General features: G+C 37.4%; 4 protein-coding genes, 1 long non-coding RNA gene and 1 pseudogene across 9 annotated transcripts; 3 read left to right on the top strand and 3 right to left on the bottom strand.

The window, feature by feature from the left end:
• The first annotated feature begins 663 nt into the window (after positions 1–663).
• Positions 664–2471, top strand: LOC149736424 (intelectin-1-like; annotated as a pseudogene). The gene is made up of 3 exons (XR_016384931.1): positions 664–1025; positions 1277–1888; positions 2216–2471. The product of XR_016384931.1 is annotated as an intelectin-1-like (transcript).
• Positions 2472–2617: 146 nt separating this feature from the next.
• LOC149736423 (uncharacterized) lies at positions 2618–7001 on the top strand. 2 transcript variants are annotated; one of them, XM_089876935.1, is made up of 5 exons: positions 2618–4611; positions 4741–4883; positions 5031–5179; positions 5564–5674; positions 6746–7001. In XM_089876935.1, exons 2-5 carry the CDS (start codon positions 4756–4758, stop codon positions 6979–6981), a joined length of 624 nt encoding a protein of 207 aa, XP_089733061.1. In that variant the 5' UTR covers positions 2618–4611; positions 4741–4755; the 3' UTR covers positions 6982–7001. The 2 variants fall into 2 exon arrangements, with proteins under 2 accessions (XP_089733061.1, XP_089733062.1); XM_089876936.1 differs by lacking the exon at positions 6746–7001 and adding an exon at positions 6135–6702.
• Positions 7002–7179: 178 nt separating this feature from the next.
• Positions 7180–13246, bottom strand: LOC149736421 (switch-associated protein 70-like). 3 transcript variants are annotated; one of them, XM_089876923.1, is made up of 13 exons: positions 13097–13246; positions 12951–13025; positions 12352–12498; positions 10806–11011; positions 10420–10749; positions 10189–10320; positions 9423–9548; positions 9002–9148; positions 8552–8711; positions 8189–8322; positions 7887–8050; positions 7677–7791; positions 7180–7562 (listed from the first exon to the last, which is right to left on the bottom strand). In XM_089876923.1, exons 4-13 carry the CDS (start codon positions 10968–10970, stop codon positions 7392–7394), a joined length of 1644 nt encoding a protein of 547 aa, XP_089733049.1. In that variant the 5' UTR covers positions 10971–11011; positions 12352–12498; positions 12951–13025; positions 13097–13246; the 3' UTR covers positions 7180–7391. The 3 variants fall into 3 exon arrangements, with proteins under 3 accessions (XP_089733049.1, XP_089733048.1, XP_089733047.1); XM_089876922.1 differs by lacking the exon at positions 13097–13246 and having other exon boundaries at positions 12951–13090; XM_089876921.1 differs by lacking the exons at positions 12352–12498; positions 12951–13025; positions 13097–13246 and adding an exon at positions 11163–12203.
• On the top strand, positions 11391–12490 carry LOC149736422 (uncharacterized). Its single transcript, XR_016384934.1, has 2 exons — positions 11391–11519; positions 12197–12490. It is a non-coding gene; the product is annotated as an uncharacterized LOC149736422 (long non-coding RNA).
• On the bottom strand, positions 13097–13985 carry LOC149736420 (coiled-coil domain-containing protein 28A-like). Its single transcript, XM_089876944.1, has 2 exons — positions 13706–13985; positions 13097–13474 (listed from the first exon to the last, which is right to left on the bottom strand). Exons 1-2 carry the CDS (start codon positions 13928–13930, stop codon positions 13262–13264), a joined length of 438 nt encoding a protein of 145 aa, XP_089733070.1. The 5' UTR covers positions 13931–13985; the 3' UTR covers positions 13097–13261.
• LOC149736419 (ubiquitin carboxyl-terminal hydrolase 48-like) lies at positions 13984–17713 on the bottom strand. Its single transcript, XM_089876908.1, has one exon. The coding sequence runs from the start codon at positions 17570–17572 to the stop codon at positions 14339–14341; it is 3234 nt and encodes a 1077-aa protein (XP_089733034.1). The 5' UTR covers positions 17573–17713; the 3' UTR covers positions 13984–14338.
• Positions 17714–17939: the final 226 nt, after the last annotated feature.

The raw sequence follows: 17939 nt of genomic DNA, 5'->3' as shown, positions 1-17939 counted from the left end.
GAGTAACCGTGGCTATGAAAATACCCAAACCGCAAGTAGAATCCATGAATAATATCAGATCGTTGCTTAAATACAGCGTTGGTAAAAGCGGAAATTGACTGTTGTTGTAATTGCGCAACCAGCAGGGCCGGAAATTTTGAAAAGTAAAATTGCAAGGAGAAAGTTGTGTAATCAAGCAGTATTTCTCTATACACGACGGTTTGATTACTTTATTTGTTCAGTGGTTTGAAGGTAGAGGTTTGAGCAGCAACCTAACCGGTCGTGCAGAAATGCTTGCCTTTCTAAAATTGTAGACATATTGGCCCTATAATCAGACTGAAAAAATTTTGATGTAATATGAAACAAATGTATACTATTTAATCTATTTTTGCCACGTGATCGTTTAGTGTTATTATTTACTATATGTCGAATAAGTAGCTGAGACGAATTTTATACATTCCATAGGTATGTTTGGTTGTATTCAAACCAATATAGCACCAATGTGTAACTGCGTTAAGACAAGAGCGCTATAAATAACATATATGTGACAGACAAGCAGGGTAGAGTAAGCATATAGGCGATATTATAGTCCCAATAGACGCCCGATTATACTTATATGTTTCTATGAAGTTTTAGCCAGTAGGATATGCTGACTTCAAGTAAGCTCATATTAATGACCAAAATACAACTAAAAAAGAACTAAACACAAAATCTATCTGATGCAACGCAGTATAAGGTATAGGTGATAAGAATGTATTCAATGGGACAGATTATTTTAATGCTGATGCTTGTTGGTGTATGCATGGAATGCATCGCTGATCCGCAGTACAATTTCTACTGCGGTTCTACGGAAGTATCCGGCAGCAACAATAATCAAACCCCGACGTTTACCACGAGAACCGTTGCAGTCGGTCCACCTGGTAAACGGGGTCCTCCTGGACCACCTGGGAACCTCACACGCTGCTATTGTCCGAGAGAAAACGAGCTACGGCGCAGGGTTCAAGAACTAGAGGAACAAGTTTTAGGTTTGGAACAAAGACGAGGAGGTAATAATTCCATTCAGAAATTGTTGTTTGATCTAGTAATAACAGTTTGAAACACAATGTTGTGAGCACACTCTCTGTTTGACTCAACGTATTAAAATTAGAAAGGCTGCCCAATTAGCCTTCGTATAATGGTGCAAACCCCCCACTCACTTTCATTGGCAACGCTTGAAGCAATGTTTCTTTCGTGTTATAATGCATAAAGTTTTTTTCTAGTCTGTAACTTTTATGCTGATATTAGCATTTTGTTTCAGCGCAAGATTGTAAACAGATAAAAACACAAAATCCGAACGCCACTACTGGTTTGTATACGATCCATGATACAAGTGGAATTCCCTATCCTGTATATTGTGACATGGAGGCAGACAATGGTGGCTGGACGCTTGTAGCTTCTGTGCATGAAAACTACATTGGCGAAGGGGTTGGTAGATGTACAGTAGGTGATCGATGGTCGAGTCAGCAAGGCAGCTCCCCGCTTCGACCAGAAGGTGACGCTAGCTGGCAAAATTTGAATACATTTTGGTCGTGCCGTGTCGGCAACCAGCGACGATTACAAGAGCCAAGCTTACTTTGAGTTGCAAGCCAGAGATGTGATGGTTTGGCAAGTACCGAACGACACTCCTTTATCTGAATTTAGTTCTGAGGCTTATCTCAAATACCGAACAACAAATGGGTTTTTAACACGCTATGGTGGCAACATGTTCAAACTTTACTCTGTTCATTATCCAGTTAAATCTGGAGTCTACACTTTCCCGACAGACAGTGGTCCAAGTATACCGGTCGTATTTGATCAAGGATCTGCAACTTCACTTTTAGGTTACCTGCCCACAAATGCTGTCCCTTCCATCGAAGCTGGATACATACAAGTAAGTATAGATTGTTGGGGGAAGACGTACACCTTTAGCACATAATATCTGAATATTCTTATCATGTTTTAAACAATTATAACAGCGGGAGAAGTGAGGATATTTTATAATTCTTTGAATGTCTTTTATTTACTACCAATTGGGACAAGAAAATAGAATGATAAGGTGTCTCATCTTGCCCCACCCTACTATATCTTATATTTACAATCATAGGCAGAGCGTTTTTTTTATTATAGGGGCAAATGCCACAAACCACGAAAATAATGACAATCTACAGATGTACGTTTAATACTATAGGCCAATAGAACTTTGCTTTTTTGTCCACAGTTTCGAGCAATAAGCGTGCACCGAGACGCGTTTGCATTCTGCCCTGGTGTGCGAAACAAGCCATCATTTAACTATCCTTCCCAAAGCTGCTTAGGGTCTGCTGGTCGCACTGAGCACAGTACATACTGTGGTGACTTTTCTGGCCTTTTGCACAACGGTCATGTAGCAGGATCAGCTTGGAGCGCTGAAAATACATTACTGAAATCTTCATTCCTTATATTTTATCGTTAAATATAAATACAGCATGCACAAAGTACACATTTCCTATATACCATTGTGAAGATTATTTGCGTATGGAACCATAGTTCATTTAGAATTCATTCACAGATGCACAGAATATTTGACAGGCACTGAATGATTTAAGGTTAAAACCGGGCGTTAAAATTGAAACAACTTCAATAGACCTTGATCATGTTATATATTCAAATAACCCCAAACGATTTCAGCTGTTTATAAAATATAAGAAACTGTTTACAGAGGCTTTACTGTAAAAATATACCCGTGCCACGAATTTTCTCTTCAACACGTCCTTTCTAATCCAAAACGCGACAACCTCATTAAAGGAGCACGAACAATGGAGAAAAAATAGACAACATTTTTTTCAGCCGCCGCCATGTTAAGCTAGAAATCACTCTAATTGATGTCGCGCAGCAGTATCGACCGGCGCACGGGTGCGAATTTATTTAGGACTAGCCGACAAAGGCGGATATATTTAGTCCGAACCGCCATAGGTTTATGGTCTGATCTGTGTTGCGCAAGCTTCCGTCATCCTATGAAAACAAAATGTCGGTATTAAGCGGATGTTTCTATTTCTGAGAGGATTTATCCCAGCAGGGGTTCGATTCGAGATGACGTATTGCTTGAACCATACGTCATCTTTTTCTTAACTACTTTTCTTCACTTGATTGCGCAACCCCTAATTTTCATCAAATGTTGGCATTGGTTTAAAATAGAAGGAATTTTCTTCTTTAAGCCTGATGTATCGACTAAAAGCATTTATAGAAAGGGTTGGAATAATTGACGCTGTTTACACGACGAGCGATAAGCGTTGCACTGACTTCAAGTGCTTGTGGCGCTAATGGTCATTGCCAGGGTATCGTTAACGAGTTAACACACGGTCACTTGTTTTCAACAATGGAATAACGCATTCGCTTACACAGCTATGCTAACTGCCGTTGCCTTTTAATGCGCGCAACGCGTTACGAAAGCTGACGTTCCGGCGCCCGTCAGTCAAAGTGATTGACAGTCTTTTCACTTCAGTTCGGACGACCTTATGCGTTTCAATGTAAACAAGTCACGAAACGAAGTGGTTGCCCGGAAATACAAAGTAACAAGTTTGCCCGACTCCAGTTTATTAGTTTCCTGTTTGCAATATTTGGTCAAAGAATCCGCCTCGCCCCAAAACGGGACCCTCTCAATCTTTTTGGAGCAGTTTAAAATTTCTCCAGGAACGTAGCTGTTGACTTAAGAGAACGAAGCGACATTTCGGCAAAATACACAAGAAAAATGCGATGGTAAACCTGTAGCAACCGACAGGGAAAGTGGAGCCACCTTCGACCTAATTGTAAATGTCAGATTTGAGAAGCAAATCACTTAGCGCACACATACACAGTTCAAACCAATAAAAGAACGATTTGTTTTGGGTGCTTGGGATGGTTTTCCGTTCGCATCGATTCGGAAATTTATCAACTTTGCCCTTTCAACTAGAACAAAATATATTTGTACTATGTTGCACTTTGTTAAAACACGCTGTAACATGCTTGCGAAACCTCTGGTTTACTAATAAGTTACTAGGGTGAGGGAAGACGGGAGACCTTAGCATAAAATATTCAAACATCTCGACCGTGGTTTTAAACAATAAACAATGGTCTGCGAGAGTCGTGATGATACGATTTTATATAATTCTGTGAATGTTACTACCAAATATACGGTTTTATAATTCTTTGTTTGCTACCATATGGGATACGAAAATGTGTCTCATTCCCCCATCCTACTATATAAAAAGGAAAAAAGCTCGATAAGTTATTGAAACAGATCTTTTAAATATGCTACTTTGATATCAGTCAACATAGACAAGGATATGAAAATCAATATGCGATCCCGGTCAACTAATGCACTGTAAAACGATATGAATCGTCGCCAAAATTTCCGCCAATCATCGACGATTACCGTCAAAAGAAATCCGGAAAGAAACTGTTCGAAAAAAGGCGCGGTGATCGAAAATGGAATTGTGAAGCTGCACGGAAAAAAGCCGCAGACAGAGCAGGTGTACCATTTTCCAATGAGCCCTTATATACGGGAAAAAATCGTGTGTACTGACAGAAGAAAACATTGATTGAAGAGACAAGTTGGAATTCATTCTGCTTTACAATTTTACTACGGTTATAAAATAGGCGGTAAGTTATTTATGGTTCTTCACAGAGTTTCTGGGCATGTTTTAAAATTATCTGATGTACCTTTATAAAAAAATAATAAAATGTCCGGCGAACTGCAATCGTTTTAAATTAACTTTATGTACGTTTTAGACACTCGAAGAGAAGATGAAAATCACAGAAACTATGATTGCGTTTGTCGTTATTTTCTGCGTAACTTCCAGTTGCTTCGGTAAGAGTATTTCCAAAGTGTCTTCAAATGACCTCAATGAAAAAGCAAACGGACATTCTATTGTGTAAGTTACCTAAAAGATAATAAAAAATAACTAATTACGATAAATTTTAATCGTAGAAAAAACGCAAACGTTTATAATGCTTTGAATGACTTTCGAATTCTATTATTCGTTCATTAAACCCCTATTTAAAAAATATTTTTTCCTTAGGAAGCGACAAAGCAATGCAGACCTGAACTTGCAGAACAAGAAAACGAGGCACATGAACGAGCTTATTCGACAATATTACATCAGTTCAATATTAAATGAAATCAAAGGGAAAAGAGATCAACGCCAACCTTTGACGGCAGATGAAAAAGGTGGTTTTTCAAGTTCATAATTAAAGTGTTTTCAAACAAAATATAGTAGGGGGTGAGATAGGACATGTTTTATTCTATTTGGTGGTAAACAAAGACTATTTACAAAAAAATAACGACTCTTAAAAGCGTTGTTAATTGTTTAAAACACGATCGGGAAATATGGGATTTCGGTGCTATAACAGCATCCCATCTTACCCCACATTATTACTTCAGATATTGATCTGTTTGTACTATACCTTGTTTGTACACCATATCCAAAAACTACAGCGTTCATTTGCTTTCGCAATAATGCTCAAGAAAGAAAGCAAATCGTGTTGTGCTGGTTTAAATAATAATAACAAGCTCCACCAATTAGATTCATTTATTTTAAAAAATGTGTTTCAGCTACCGCGTGTAGACATGCAGTCCAATACTGCAGGGTTGGGCAAGTTGAGGAAGACAACGGAGCTACATATCTCGTTGATCAAAAAAGGGATATCGAAAATGGCTACCCAGGTAACACTGTTAATTCAGCGTTATTTATATATAAGCCGAGTGTCCCCACCGAAAGATGGTTGCGTAACTATGTTCGTGTGGTTAAAAAGCCGTGGTAATTATAAGCAAAAGTCGTCAGTGGGGGTCAGACAGCTATGGATTAATATAATCCAAAAAATTGACAAAATAGACAAATTGATTATTAGGCGCTGCAGGTGGAACACTGACGTCACAAATCTTAGTAATGAACAAATTGCAATCTTAAGAATTCTCACATGGGATAAAATACGAACAACTTGGACTGAAATGACAAGTAATTGGAAGTCGACCTCGATGTCTTCTATAAGAGTGTAGATAATCACGAAAGATGATTATACGCATGCACCATTTGTAAAATCTAAAAAAGGTTTAATATATTAAAAGGCTGTCCCGTAGACCACATATGCCTAGCAACCTAAATATGCTAATAAATGAAATACAGGTTTTCTTACGGCTGGGCTTTCACATAATATTTGCCACACATGTTAAATTAAAATACGACAAGGAAAGATGATTCGTTGGCCAATATTGATCACCTATACTTAAAATTCTTTTTTGTCTACATTTGATTATCGTACCGTGGGGTAAGATAGGACACCTTTGGCATATAATATCCAAATATCCTGATCGTGTTTTTAACAATTAAAACGGCCAATGGGAGTCGTGAGGATGCGGTTTCAGGAATGTTTAAATATTGTTTGTTTACTACCTAACCCCAATAGAACAAAAAATGGATTAAAAACCTGTCCCATCTTACCCTGTCCTACTATATAAACTAATAAATGCTAACGAATTATTTGAGTTGGTTTATTGCCCAACAAAGGCGATTATTATACCCGACACAATTCTTTTGTCAATGGCCGAAGACTATAGCGTTGTAGAGTGTTAAGTTTGTGTGCCCGCTATAATCGTTATGCATTTTTATTTTTGAAACGTGTGATGGGCCTTAGGGTTAGGGAACATTTTCCCCACCCTACTATATATTATTTTTACTAAAACGATTTTTGGCTTTCTCGTTTAAAATGCGATAAGTTTTTGTTTTGGTTTCTACAGATATGGATAATACAGAGCAAAACAATTCTGTCCCTAACGAACCTTGTCTCTCTGTGTCGGCGATCGCAAAACTTCTTACAAATTCTCGTGGAAACAGCGCCAATCAGCAGACGATTAACACTTCGCAAAATGGCCACACGGATGGGGAAACGTTCGACATGTACACAAACGGTCAAAAAGACCTCGCATCCCACTTGTTCCAGTTCTTTCAGGATCAGTACGATTTAACCCAGTAACTTATAAACGTTTCTTGAGGCTATTGTTTGTCCAATGTTTATGTTCGGGCGACGGACCACATAGGGACGAAGAGAAAAACATTGACATTTATCTTACAGCAGTGTAAAATATCCAACAGACAATATATATTTTGCGACGCTTTGATTCCGTTGCGTCAGCAGTGTATGTAAATACTATTTTTTTGAATAAATGTCGTGTTTAAGCAAAACTGCTTGGCTTTATTGTGGCGTAGAAAATAAACACAGTGAGGAATAAATAAATTCGGAATAAGGGAAAGGCTCTGTAATATTAGGTTGGCGAAAAACAATGATATAATGACCGTGGAATGCCGACATTTGGTTGGATCCTGCAGTTCGACGCTGCGATGGAGAAACTTAATGCACTGGTCCGTCACGTGGAGTGGATGACGTCATCTGAGTGACGTAGAATCCGGGAGCATGAGTAGCGACATATCGGATGCAGTGGATGTGGTTTCTGACGAGGAGAAAAGATCGAAAGAATATTCGGAAGTCGAAGGTCGCTGTATCGTAACCTGCGGTTTGGTGGAGCAAAATGAAGCATCGGGAGAAACTTTCAATTCCTGCGGGAAATATATGAAGAAATTCTGGTAAAAACAGCCCACATTTCTTGATGTTGTATATCGGATACATGAATACTGAATCTATTTAAACCCAAACCATATGACGCGACGAACCTGAAGTTGCTGTTCAAGCTCCCTTTCTTCCTCCAGAAATTGCTGATCAGAAGAAGTAGTGACGTCACTGCTTGCGTCACTGGCTTCGCTCATATTGTTGTGGTAATGTAAATATCTGGAGTAAGAGAAGTTTACGACGTGATTTAAGCTATTAACACACCTGAACGTCAAATGCGTTGTCAGGTGAAAATGACATATTTGTGAACTTACAGCTGCATAAGTTTATTCTCCCTCGCTTGTCTGTTTGCGTGCCGGCGTTTGAGTTGTATTGATTCAAGGCTTTCATAAATTCTGTCCATTCTAATCAACATGGACATCTGCGCCTCGCGTTGTTTTGCTCTCTCCCCTAAACCTTGCTCAATGTGCGATCGAGCCTGGTAAAAAAGTTCCAGTAAAATATTAAATTAAACGAATTTTGTATGCAACTATCTATAATTAACGAAATTTTGTAAAAATTAAGTGCTAAAAATCTTTACAATTCGAATTTTAAATGTAAAAAATGACGTCGTCACCTTTTTCGCTTCTACGAGCCTCGAGTAAGTTTCCAAAACATCTCTCTTCTTTGTCCAAACTTCTTTTGCGCTTTCTCTTCTTTGAAATCTCTCGTTCCTTCGTTCACACACCTCACTCATTTTCGGGGACATACCTTAAAAACAGATCGTCGCAATTTTAGTGACAAATGGTTGAATGTATAGTTGATTACGGTATATATACACGACCGTCCAATGGTCTAAACATATTAATGATTTGTGCTCGTTGGCGGGTCCGAGGTGTATGAAATTGAACACCCGTATTATAACGGCGGTCGTTGCCTGGCCACGCGAGGAAAAACAATTTTTATTTATTTACTCAGTAAACACACCATCACTCCTCACCTGTGTCGAATATTTTGATAGCCACGTCGATAAGTGAAATCCACGCGTGGGCACCATAACCATCTGCAGTGGCTAGTTCATATTCGCTGGTAATATTATAGTCTCCTTCCTTTTCAACAATGCGGAAGCGTTGCTTGTGTGAATTGATGCTTGGTAGTGACTGTGTGGTTGTGGTTCGTATTAAAGATAGAAATATGGAGTAAAAAAAGTAACTCGCACAATTCAGCGGGTGGTTTTTCGTAAATACACCATTTGATATTCAGTGTTAATCACTCACGCGTTTTTACTCTCATTACAGGTCTAAAGTTTAAGCCAACATCGTGAAGTTACTGTTTTGTATATTATAATTTATAGTTTGCATTTGGTCAAAATGACGCAATTTGAGGTCAAAGCTTAAGCCAGCATCGACATTGAGAGTTCACATCTCTATTTGTTAATAACTAGGCTTACCTCAACATGCATATTCCCTGTCAAATAAATTTGTTCTTTGACGTACTGCCCAAGTACTGTAACGTACAGGGTGAGTTTGGTGCCACGTAAAATCGCCCAACGTTTTTTCCAACTATCAGCGCCAGGTCTCCTCGAATACAACCAACCCTATTAATGCAAACGCATGACTTCCATAGACTGTTGTTAATAGTTTAAAACACGATTAGGATATTTGAAAATTATGTACTAAAGGTATCCCATCTTTCCCCACAGTACTATATACTGTTACAGGTTATGCAATACGACAAAAAAAGTAAAAATGTTGGGAGAAATTTACGATAACAAATAGCCACACAAACGTTTGATGTTTAAACAGTTTACAACGCTTAATTACACTGCTGACAAAATACAGTGTTCTAAAATGGAGAAAATGCTGACTTACCGTTTTCATGATTTCGGAGTACTCGGTCAAACATAACCACTGCATTGAACGATAGAATGCATGGGAACGCGCTACTTCGGGACCGATCATATCCGAAATCACCGATAACAGCTGCTGGAATGTTACCTGGAAAAGGGAAATGTATTTTGCGATAAATATGAAGTTGTTTTCCAATACTCACGAGATACTATATGTTGATAGGTTATTTTACTTTTATACATCAAGTATTTAAAGCTTAAACTATGCCTAGTTAAACATATTATGCGGTTACCGATAACAATTATTTCGTGGTTAACATTTAGACGGAAAACTGCAGACACAGGTGTTTCGTGTTAACTGTCTGTCACCTTTGTGCGAACCGAGACTGATAAGTAAAGTTGGAACAAAGGATATCGAGATTGTCGTGAACTGTTTGGGGTCGAGTTTTATCATCACTAACGTGTAGCCAATTACAGGAAAGGCGGGATGTTCAATTAAACCAATCACAACAGGCGGTTACGTCCCTGCAACCAGACTCGGGAAATGAATTATTAATTGCATTTGATGTGACGCTTAAGCTACCGCCCAAACGTCTTCAACACGTCTGCTCTAAAGCTAACAAATTAGAGGCCAGATTATGCCCATGAGAATACGCACACACACACTTAACTATTCCCAAGTGACAAGTTAAAAAGGAAAGGCGAATTTTCCCTCTTGGGTTTCCCTATGCGGGATACAGAACTATTTCTGATCCATTTAATGTAAAAACTGTATATTGCAATAGTACCTGTAATGGTGGTAGGGGTTCGTATTCGTCGTTTGAATTATCGTTATATTGATCGCCATGATACGAATCATCGTGATTTTGTTGCCACTGGATACCGAGACTGGCACATAACTTTCGTAGCAATAACTCTGCCTATGAGAAAATACAATTAAATGGCTGACATGAAGTTTAGCATGTTACACAGTATAAAACGGAGTATTTACATTGTGTTCATTCAGTTTCGACGCTTACCTCTTCATAATCCATGCTTGGTGGATAAGTATTTGGTTCTGAGAGTTTGTTGAAAATGCAGAACAACCAATACAAAGCTTCTGCTAGTTCATTAGGTACCACAGAGTCTAGGTTGTCGACTAGTGGGTTGTTAAGATACCTATGTCTACATAATGACCAGCATGTAGCGCATAGTTTGTCCGCATCTATTGTGAGTTGGGTTGCAGTTTCCATGACATATTTCTTGTACTCGAAGAAAGGGACTTGAGCATATTGTAAGAACTGTTTTTGAACTACAACATCTGTATGGTATTCTTCTCCCAGTAAGTCAGTCAATGAGCTTGTCATGTTCTATAAATTGTTGTGTTTGTTAATATTTTAAATAAAACATAAAATATTGTAATTACCATTAATCGACCAAGAAGAACTTTTCCTGTTGCTTTCAAATCCAACACTGAGAAAGCATGCCAAATTGGATTCAGTGTTGTATCACTGTAGCATTTATGAGTCACTTGTCCGTTATAAAATTGAGGGCTGGTAGAGCAGTTAAGAAGACTTGCACTGTCTGGCATACTACAGTTATTCACAACATCAGCCACATGCAACTGTGAAACTGAAAGCAAAACATATTGTTACACATATTTACATAAATCATTTTTATTCCACTTTTTTTAACAAGTACACTATATACAGTTTGTTCTATTCATAATCTAAATATTATTATTGATAATCATAACTAAACAAACAAAATATGTAGTATTTACCTAGTACATCTTCAAATTCAAAGTTTGGCTGTGGTAGGGCTACCATATCTAATGACAACGGTTTCTTTCTGCTTCTCATTGACAAACGTCTCAAACTTTTACCACGAGAAACCCTTCTCTCCATGACTTCTAATTGCAGATAATAAAACTAACAACTCCACAAACGCTGCAACATAGACAATAGGTCTTATCATAAACAGAAGCAGACAGTCAGGTTCCTGTTTACTAGATGTGCACTGCTTTACTATTATATCAGCACTATCTTTCCTAAAATGATTGTAATGTACATGAAGATTTGGCATCAATACCTACACATTCCACTGTATTGTCTATTTCTGCTTGGTAGCTTCACAAAAGGTAAAAAAATCTAACACTGGTTTCTACACCAACTAACTCATTTAGCATTGGAAAACAAGTGTGGAATAGAGGGGAAAAAAAGAATAATTAAGTGGTCTTGCTACCTGCCAGACAGCTAGATCTAATATCACAGTGGGGTGCCAGCCTCTTAACACCATGCTTACTACTGGCTGGCGACTGAGTGCTATTAACACTTTGCATCACTTCCTGTATACTACAAAGGATCTTGTCACTATAGATAGTTGGGCTGTGTGTTTCTTTGAAATGTTAAGGTTGGTGCAGTAACATTTTAAAATGTACAATGACGTGTACTCAGCCCACTTTCTAAGAAACAAGTGGTTTCACCAAAATTTACTCTGTTACACCAGAATGCCTTGCTACTACTATCTGACCTTTAAACTGCAAGATGTTACATAAACTATAATACATTGCACTCAATATATTTGCAATCTAAATAGTGCACTGCTTTTTTTGTAATGTGGTAATTATCCACCTACTACATAACCTAATTTAGGAACTCCACTGTTTAAAGATAGTTTTGCTCTAATTATTTTTCACAAATCTTGATGGTACTTTTATTGCAACTAACCTAGTATGTAACTACCATGTAACTAGTTCACCACGTTATTTAGGGCAGGACACAAATGCAATGTAAACAAGTTTCCTGTACTACACAGCATAATACAAGACACCACACGCAGCTCAAGATACATCTGCCTACACTTTACTATGACGACTGCATAACTCATGTGTTGTTGCTCTGTGATAAGAAATCATGTAACACAAGCGTGGGTACATTCAACCAACACCAAACCGCAACACATGTTATTACCAGCTCATACATTCCGGAACTCAAGTGATTTCAATATGATGTCATCAGTAGCTTGAGCAAATTTCTTCATGAATTGAGTCACAGTGCCGGATAATTAAGGTTGATATCAAGTGCTTTATTACGTAAGTGCTTGATTGCAGGGCATACCTAAAAAATAACTTGGCATTACACATTATGATTGATGTCATGAGTGAAAAGCTTGTTATTTTATTCATTGCAACACATTTGTTGCACTAGCCTATAGCGAATTCAGTCATATCATTAATAGTTGGTCAAACTAATGTGTCATAATTGCATACACTACGCATTGGTGTATGATGAGTATTAATTAACAACATGGTGTTTTTCAGTATTAAATTAAAGTTGTATATAGTAATAGTACTAAGTAGTGTGGGTGAAGATGGGACAAAACAAAGAAAATTCAAAGACTTATACAATCGTATCCTCACGACTTCCATTATCCATTGTTAATTGTTTAAAACCTGATCAGGATATTTAAATATTAGGTGATAAGGTGTCCCATCTTTCCCCACCCTACTATATGTGTAAAACAGTAACAAAACAAAAAAATATATATATAATATTAATATTAGACTCACAATTGATTTTTAAGACTTCTTTCCATTTTTACAGTAACAGCAGGACAATCCAGTTCATCTCATCCCACTGGTTTACTGTGTATAGGTTGTTATGATTAAAATAATAACATAATTTTAAAAAAATAAACAGAGAATTTACTAGTTACCTGAGGGGTTTCCATTATTAGAGTGTTAATAAAGTAGAGTTTCACCAAGCAAGGAACATCAAACAATAACATAATTAGGCCTATATAGTTATATAATTTATAAAGAAAAACAACAACACAATATACAGCAGGAGCAATAAAAGTTTTGTGAGGTAGGATTTTAGTTTATTGGGAACCACCCATAACTTGTGGTGGTATCGAACGCACAGGACTTGTGGGTGAAGTGTTAAGGGGTCTAATTGCTTCACTGAGGTCATCTAATTTTTGAAGCAGTGTGTCCATGTTGTTTTCTTGCACTTGAGCAATGTCAGGCGAGTCATCCATTTCATCATAGTTAACTTGACTGTCAAGACCAAAATGCAAACGAGCCAATTTACCCTGAAGCGGAATGGTATATTGCATTTATTTTCAGCCACACATAAAAAATCCCCCACCCCCAAAAATATAATCACCCACAAAGTAACATACATGGTAACCCGTAAGCTGGCAAGAGGTGAACACCGGTGTTATAACGACTGTCTTTTCCAACCATGCCAGGATAAAGTAAGTTACATTGATTCCTTCATTCAAAGATCAAATTATAAACAAAATTTAATATTATTTTCAAACCTGCATTGCACGAATATTTTCCATTTGTTGGATTGTGTTGAGTTCACCAAATGCTTTGAGCTTTCCTCCTCGAAATGAAGCAAGGAGCTCTTTCAGATCTTTTTTCATCAACTGTATATCAGCAAGATCAACCAAGAATGAACAGTTGGAATCATGTTTAGTGTGGCCACTCATGTCAGTGTTAGACGTGTTCAGAACTAATGAATTATCACGTGAAGCAGACATGGTAGCTTAAACCAGGTAGGATAGAACTAAATTTCAGGTAAAAGCAGTTTAACCTGAAAATAGGGTGAACAATAGAATTTTAAAACTGTGGTGGTAACTGGTTAGTACTTTAATAGCTAAGCCAATTGTTTCAAAATAGATTAAATAAAAAAAATTCAAAATACATTGAAAAATGTTGGAGTTTTAACATTAAAGATAAATGTTGAACAATAACAACAAATTATAAGGTTAGTGTGCAATACAGAATTAGTTGAATACGAAGCTTTGACATTTGCCTAAAACTGAAATAAATAACGAAAAAAATGACTATCAAAAATGAATTATTTGTGAAAAAATCATTCTTTTGAATGATGTAATATTTATTCAAAAATATAACTTGGCTGCTGTTATTACATTTAGATGAATAAACTAGTGATAACCAAGTAGTCCAGTGCCTTGAAAGCCAGTTTCAGGTTCTGTTGTTTTAACTGATTCATAAACAATCAGTGCACTGTCTGGTGCAGGTATATCCTCCACAAGGTTCAAAGTACAACCTGGTATAATCTTTAGACTTTCCAAAGTCCAGTCATCGTGAGTTAATTTCCGACCATTGAGCCAAAGGTTCTGGTCAAATGGAGGAATTGAGAATTGATTCATTATTCGAATTTTCAGTTCTTTTAAAGTTAGATTGGAGGACAGGTTACTTAATTTTTTTTCCCCTCGTACGCATCTTCGAACCCTTTTTCCACGTCTTGTTTCCTTGGGCAAAGTTTCAAAGTTTTTCGTTGATAAACTGCAAAATTCTTGGGAGGGTTGAGTAGATTTTAATACATAGATCTCACCATCGTCATACTTGCACATTTCTTCAAATCTTTTTTGTTCCAACCCTTTCATGCAGGTTGCACACAGCCCTGGTGAATATACCAACCGCGCTACTGGTTTTGGTATATTGCATTTATTTTCAACATTAGTTTTTGCAGATTGATTTTCTGCATCTGATTTAATAATAACCGAAGGGGACTGATCACTGCCAGTTAAGTCAACAATTTCAGTTCCATTTGTTGAAGCATTTCCATTTAAATTGGTATGATCCATGTTTTGAAGTACCACAAAACACTCTGATGGGAAAGTTTTGCTGATTTGTATCTCATGATCAACACTAAAATTTTCCTTGATGTATCGCCATTCTGAACACCATAGCACCTCGCACTGTTGTTCACAGTTACTCACAGTGCTTTCTGTAGATTTAAGATTCAATGCTGGATCATAAAGAAGCATGTTATGTGGACAGAGGAAATTTTTATTAATAACTGAAACAACAGGCTCATTCTTATCAGGATGGCGAACAAAATCCTTCCAATGATCCACAAACTGAGAAGGAACAATAAAGAACTCTGTTTGATTTGCCTGCTGCTTTGAAAACTCAACATCGTATAAAAACGCAAGTGATGGACGGTTTTTGTTTAAAAATAATTGATGTAGATTGGCTTTCTGAATCGCTGCAATTTCTTTCCGTGTGGTTAATTCCTTTTCATGAAATAAGACATCTGATTGACAAGTGGGACAGGGATCTGCACTTGCATACTTGAACTCAACACAATCAGGGAAGTAATGACGTAGTATTTCCCAAAGGTAATGAGGCACAAGTTGAAATGCAGACTTTTCAATGGTTAAATGATTATGATTGCATAACAGGTCAGAGTTAAAGGTCTCATCAGATTCATCTGAGCTCTCATTGTTTCCAGTTGCATTGCTTTTACTGTCAGTTGAGTCTGCCATGATATTATTATTTGAGGTTGAAGCGTATTTTTTTAGAACCTCCTGCATTGCTAAAGAGCGCCACCTTTTGAGAGACTGTTTGCCCACATAAAACAAATCTGTATCCATTTCTGTACTTCCATTCTGTAACGTTTTAAGTGATTCGGAAACAAACAAATTGTCTTTTTTTAGCCTTTTCTTTGCCTGTATGAGCAAACAGTGGTTTTTAACACAAGCATGACAAAGCATTGAATCGGGTATAGGCTTGAATAATGGGTAAGTGCTTTGAATGATATCTGCAGCACTTTTTGGTATGTACTTGAGCGTTACAGCTTTGTCCACTTTAAGATTTCCATGTTGACATAAGTAATTCACCTCTGGTTTAAAAACAGCATCCGACTTGGCCGAATTCATAAACTGTTTCAGGACTTTTGTCGGCAACAAACGGTGTCCAAAGTTTTCTTCCGAATGTAAAAGATGAATAAAACGAATCATATGCTTTCTTAGTTCTACATCCTTCAGTTGTTTTTCTTCGGCTTCCTTACGAATTCCTTTTAAACGAGTTGCTTCCACTGCATTGTGCTCATCCACAAGCTGCTGAACTGTAGCAGGAACTGAAACCATTTCCAGGTTTTTGTCAGACACCTTGGTATAAACCAACATGTAGACATCTTTTGAAGAATGATTTCCTTTTAATAATTTCATCTTTTTCGGAGCAGGTTCTTGCAGTAGTACTGTACAAACAGTATCCTCTCCTTTGTAACTGTCCAAGTCAAGCTTTTTCCCACTTTTCATTTTGGCTACGACCTCATCATTGAACTTGTACCAGTTCCCACTTTCAGGTTCCAAAATATGAGCTACGAAGTGACCTGAAGATGCACTCAAGCCTCGATGTATAAGAACAGCAGTCAACTTGTACTGTGTATCACTCTGAGATAGCGTTGTTACATTCTTATCAACCATGGATGACAAATCCAGATGATCAGGAAATGTTAAACTTGTCACAATTTTCTGACGCCTTTGGCTCGACCTATCATACACAAAACGCAACAACTGCAGATTTAAAGTTTCAGGTAGCTTTTTTAATGCGATTTTCCTCAAAGCATCTTGTTTGCTTTGACATTTAGTGCAGTAGTACTGATTCTCACCCACTAGTTTCTCCTCACGCAGAAACTCCAAAATACAACTTTTCAAATCCTTGTGTCCCTGAACGTTCAAATCAAGTTCATAAAAATTAGACGGTCGTTCAGTAACAGACTGACAGGACTTACAAACAGTAACATATGTGTACTGCCCACAAAACTGCTCCTTAATGACTTGAGACAGGGAAGGTGTGTTTTCCAGTAAACTAAGGAACAGTTTTGAAAACTCCTGTGCGTCCTGTTGCAAATCAGTGGCCAAACCAAGACACTTAATAAAATGAGACGGGTCTACGGATTTTGAAATGCTGCTTTCTAATAAACCGAATATAAGCTGTAATTGGCCACACAATGTTTGCTGCAGAGCAAGGTCCTCATCTTTGTATTCCAAGTTATAAAGAGCATTCCGAAATGAGACATTATGATACCACAACTGCAGATAGGTATTAACATAACAAGTAGCTCCCAGATTTTTTAGTCCAACCAGCTCCCCTTCTTTCCTTTTTTCTGCTTCAATCTGTTTCTCCAATTTCTGTTCTATGTTTTCCCACTCAAGGTGAGAAGGAGAGCTCAGCCATTGAGCTTCCCCCAATCCAAACAGGCAAGTAGGTTTGGCCTGGCAGTTTTTTCTGCATGATGTGCATTTTGGTAGATTGAGCCTGTAAGCCGTTCTTACTTCCTTGTCACCAATCTTTGAAGGATCAGTATCATCCACCCACTGCCATACAAGAGGCTCATTGGATTTGTTTGCACTCTTCCTTCCCATTTATCATTGTTTAAAAAATCCAGTGCCAGCAGTTGTTCTATGCATTAATACATGTATATCAAATATCACCAACTAAATTGTTGTTTGATTTTCCTAAACAGAATACGTTAATGGTTAAAAATAAGGATAGTGGTGTATCTTATCTTGATTTCATCGCAAAATATAGGACACCGCAAAGACTACGCTCTTATAATGATATTACCGCTATTATACATTTTAGACAGGAAACTACAAAAAAACAGACAGCAAGTAGAAATTAATAAAAATAACATTCGACAATATATATATTAATAACCAAAATAAAACAGAACTAAACCACTTACTTACTAAATACCGGAGTTTTAAATACACAAACAAAAACTTTTAT

The sequence above is a fragment of the Ciona robusta genome, chromosome 4, assembly GCF_009617815.1.
Source record: "Ciona robusta chromosome 4, ASM961781v2".
NCBI classification, from domain to species: domain Eukaryota; kingdom Metazoa; phylum Chordata; class Ascidiacea; order Phlebobranchia; family Cionidae; genus Ciona; species Ciona robusta.
The sequence above is the reverse complement of the archived record's forward strand: the minus strand, read 5'-3'. Positions and strand labels throughout refer to the sequence as shown.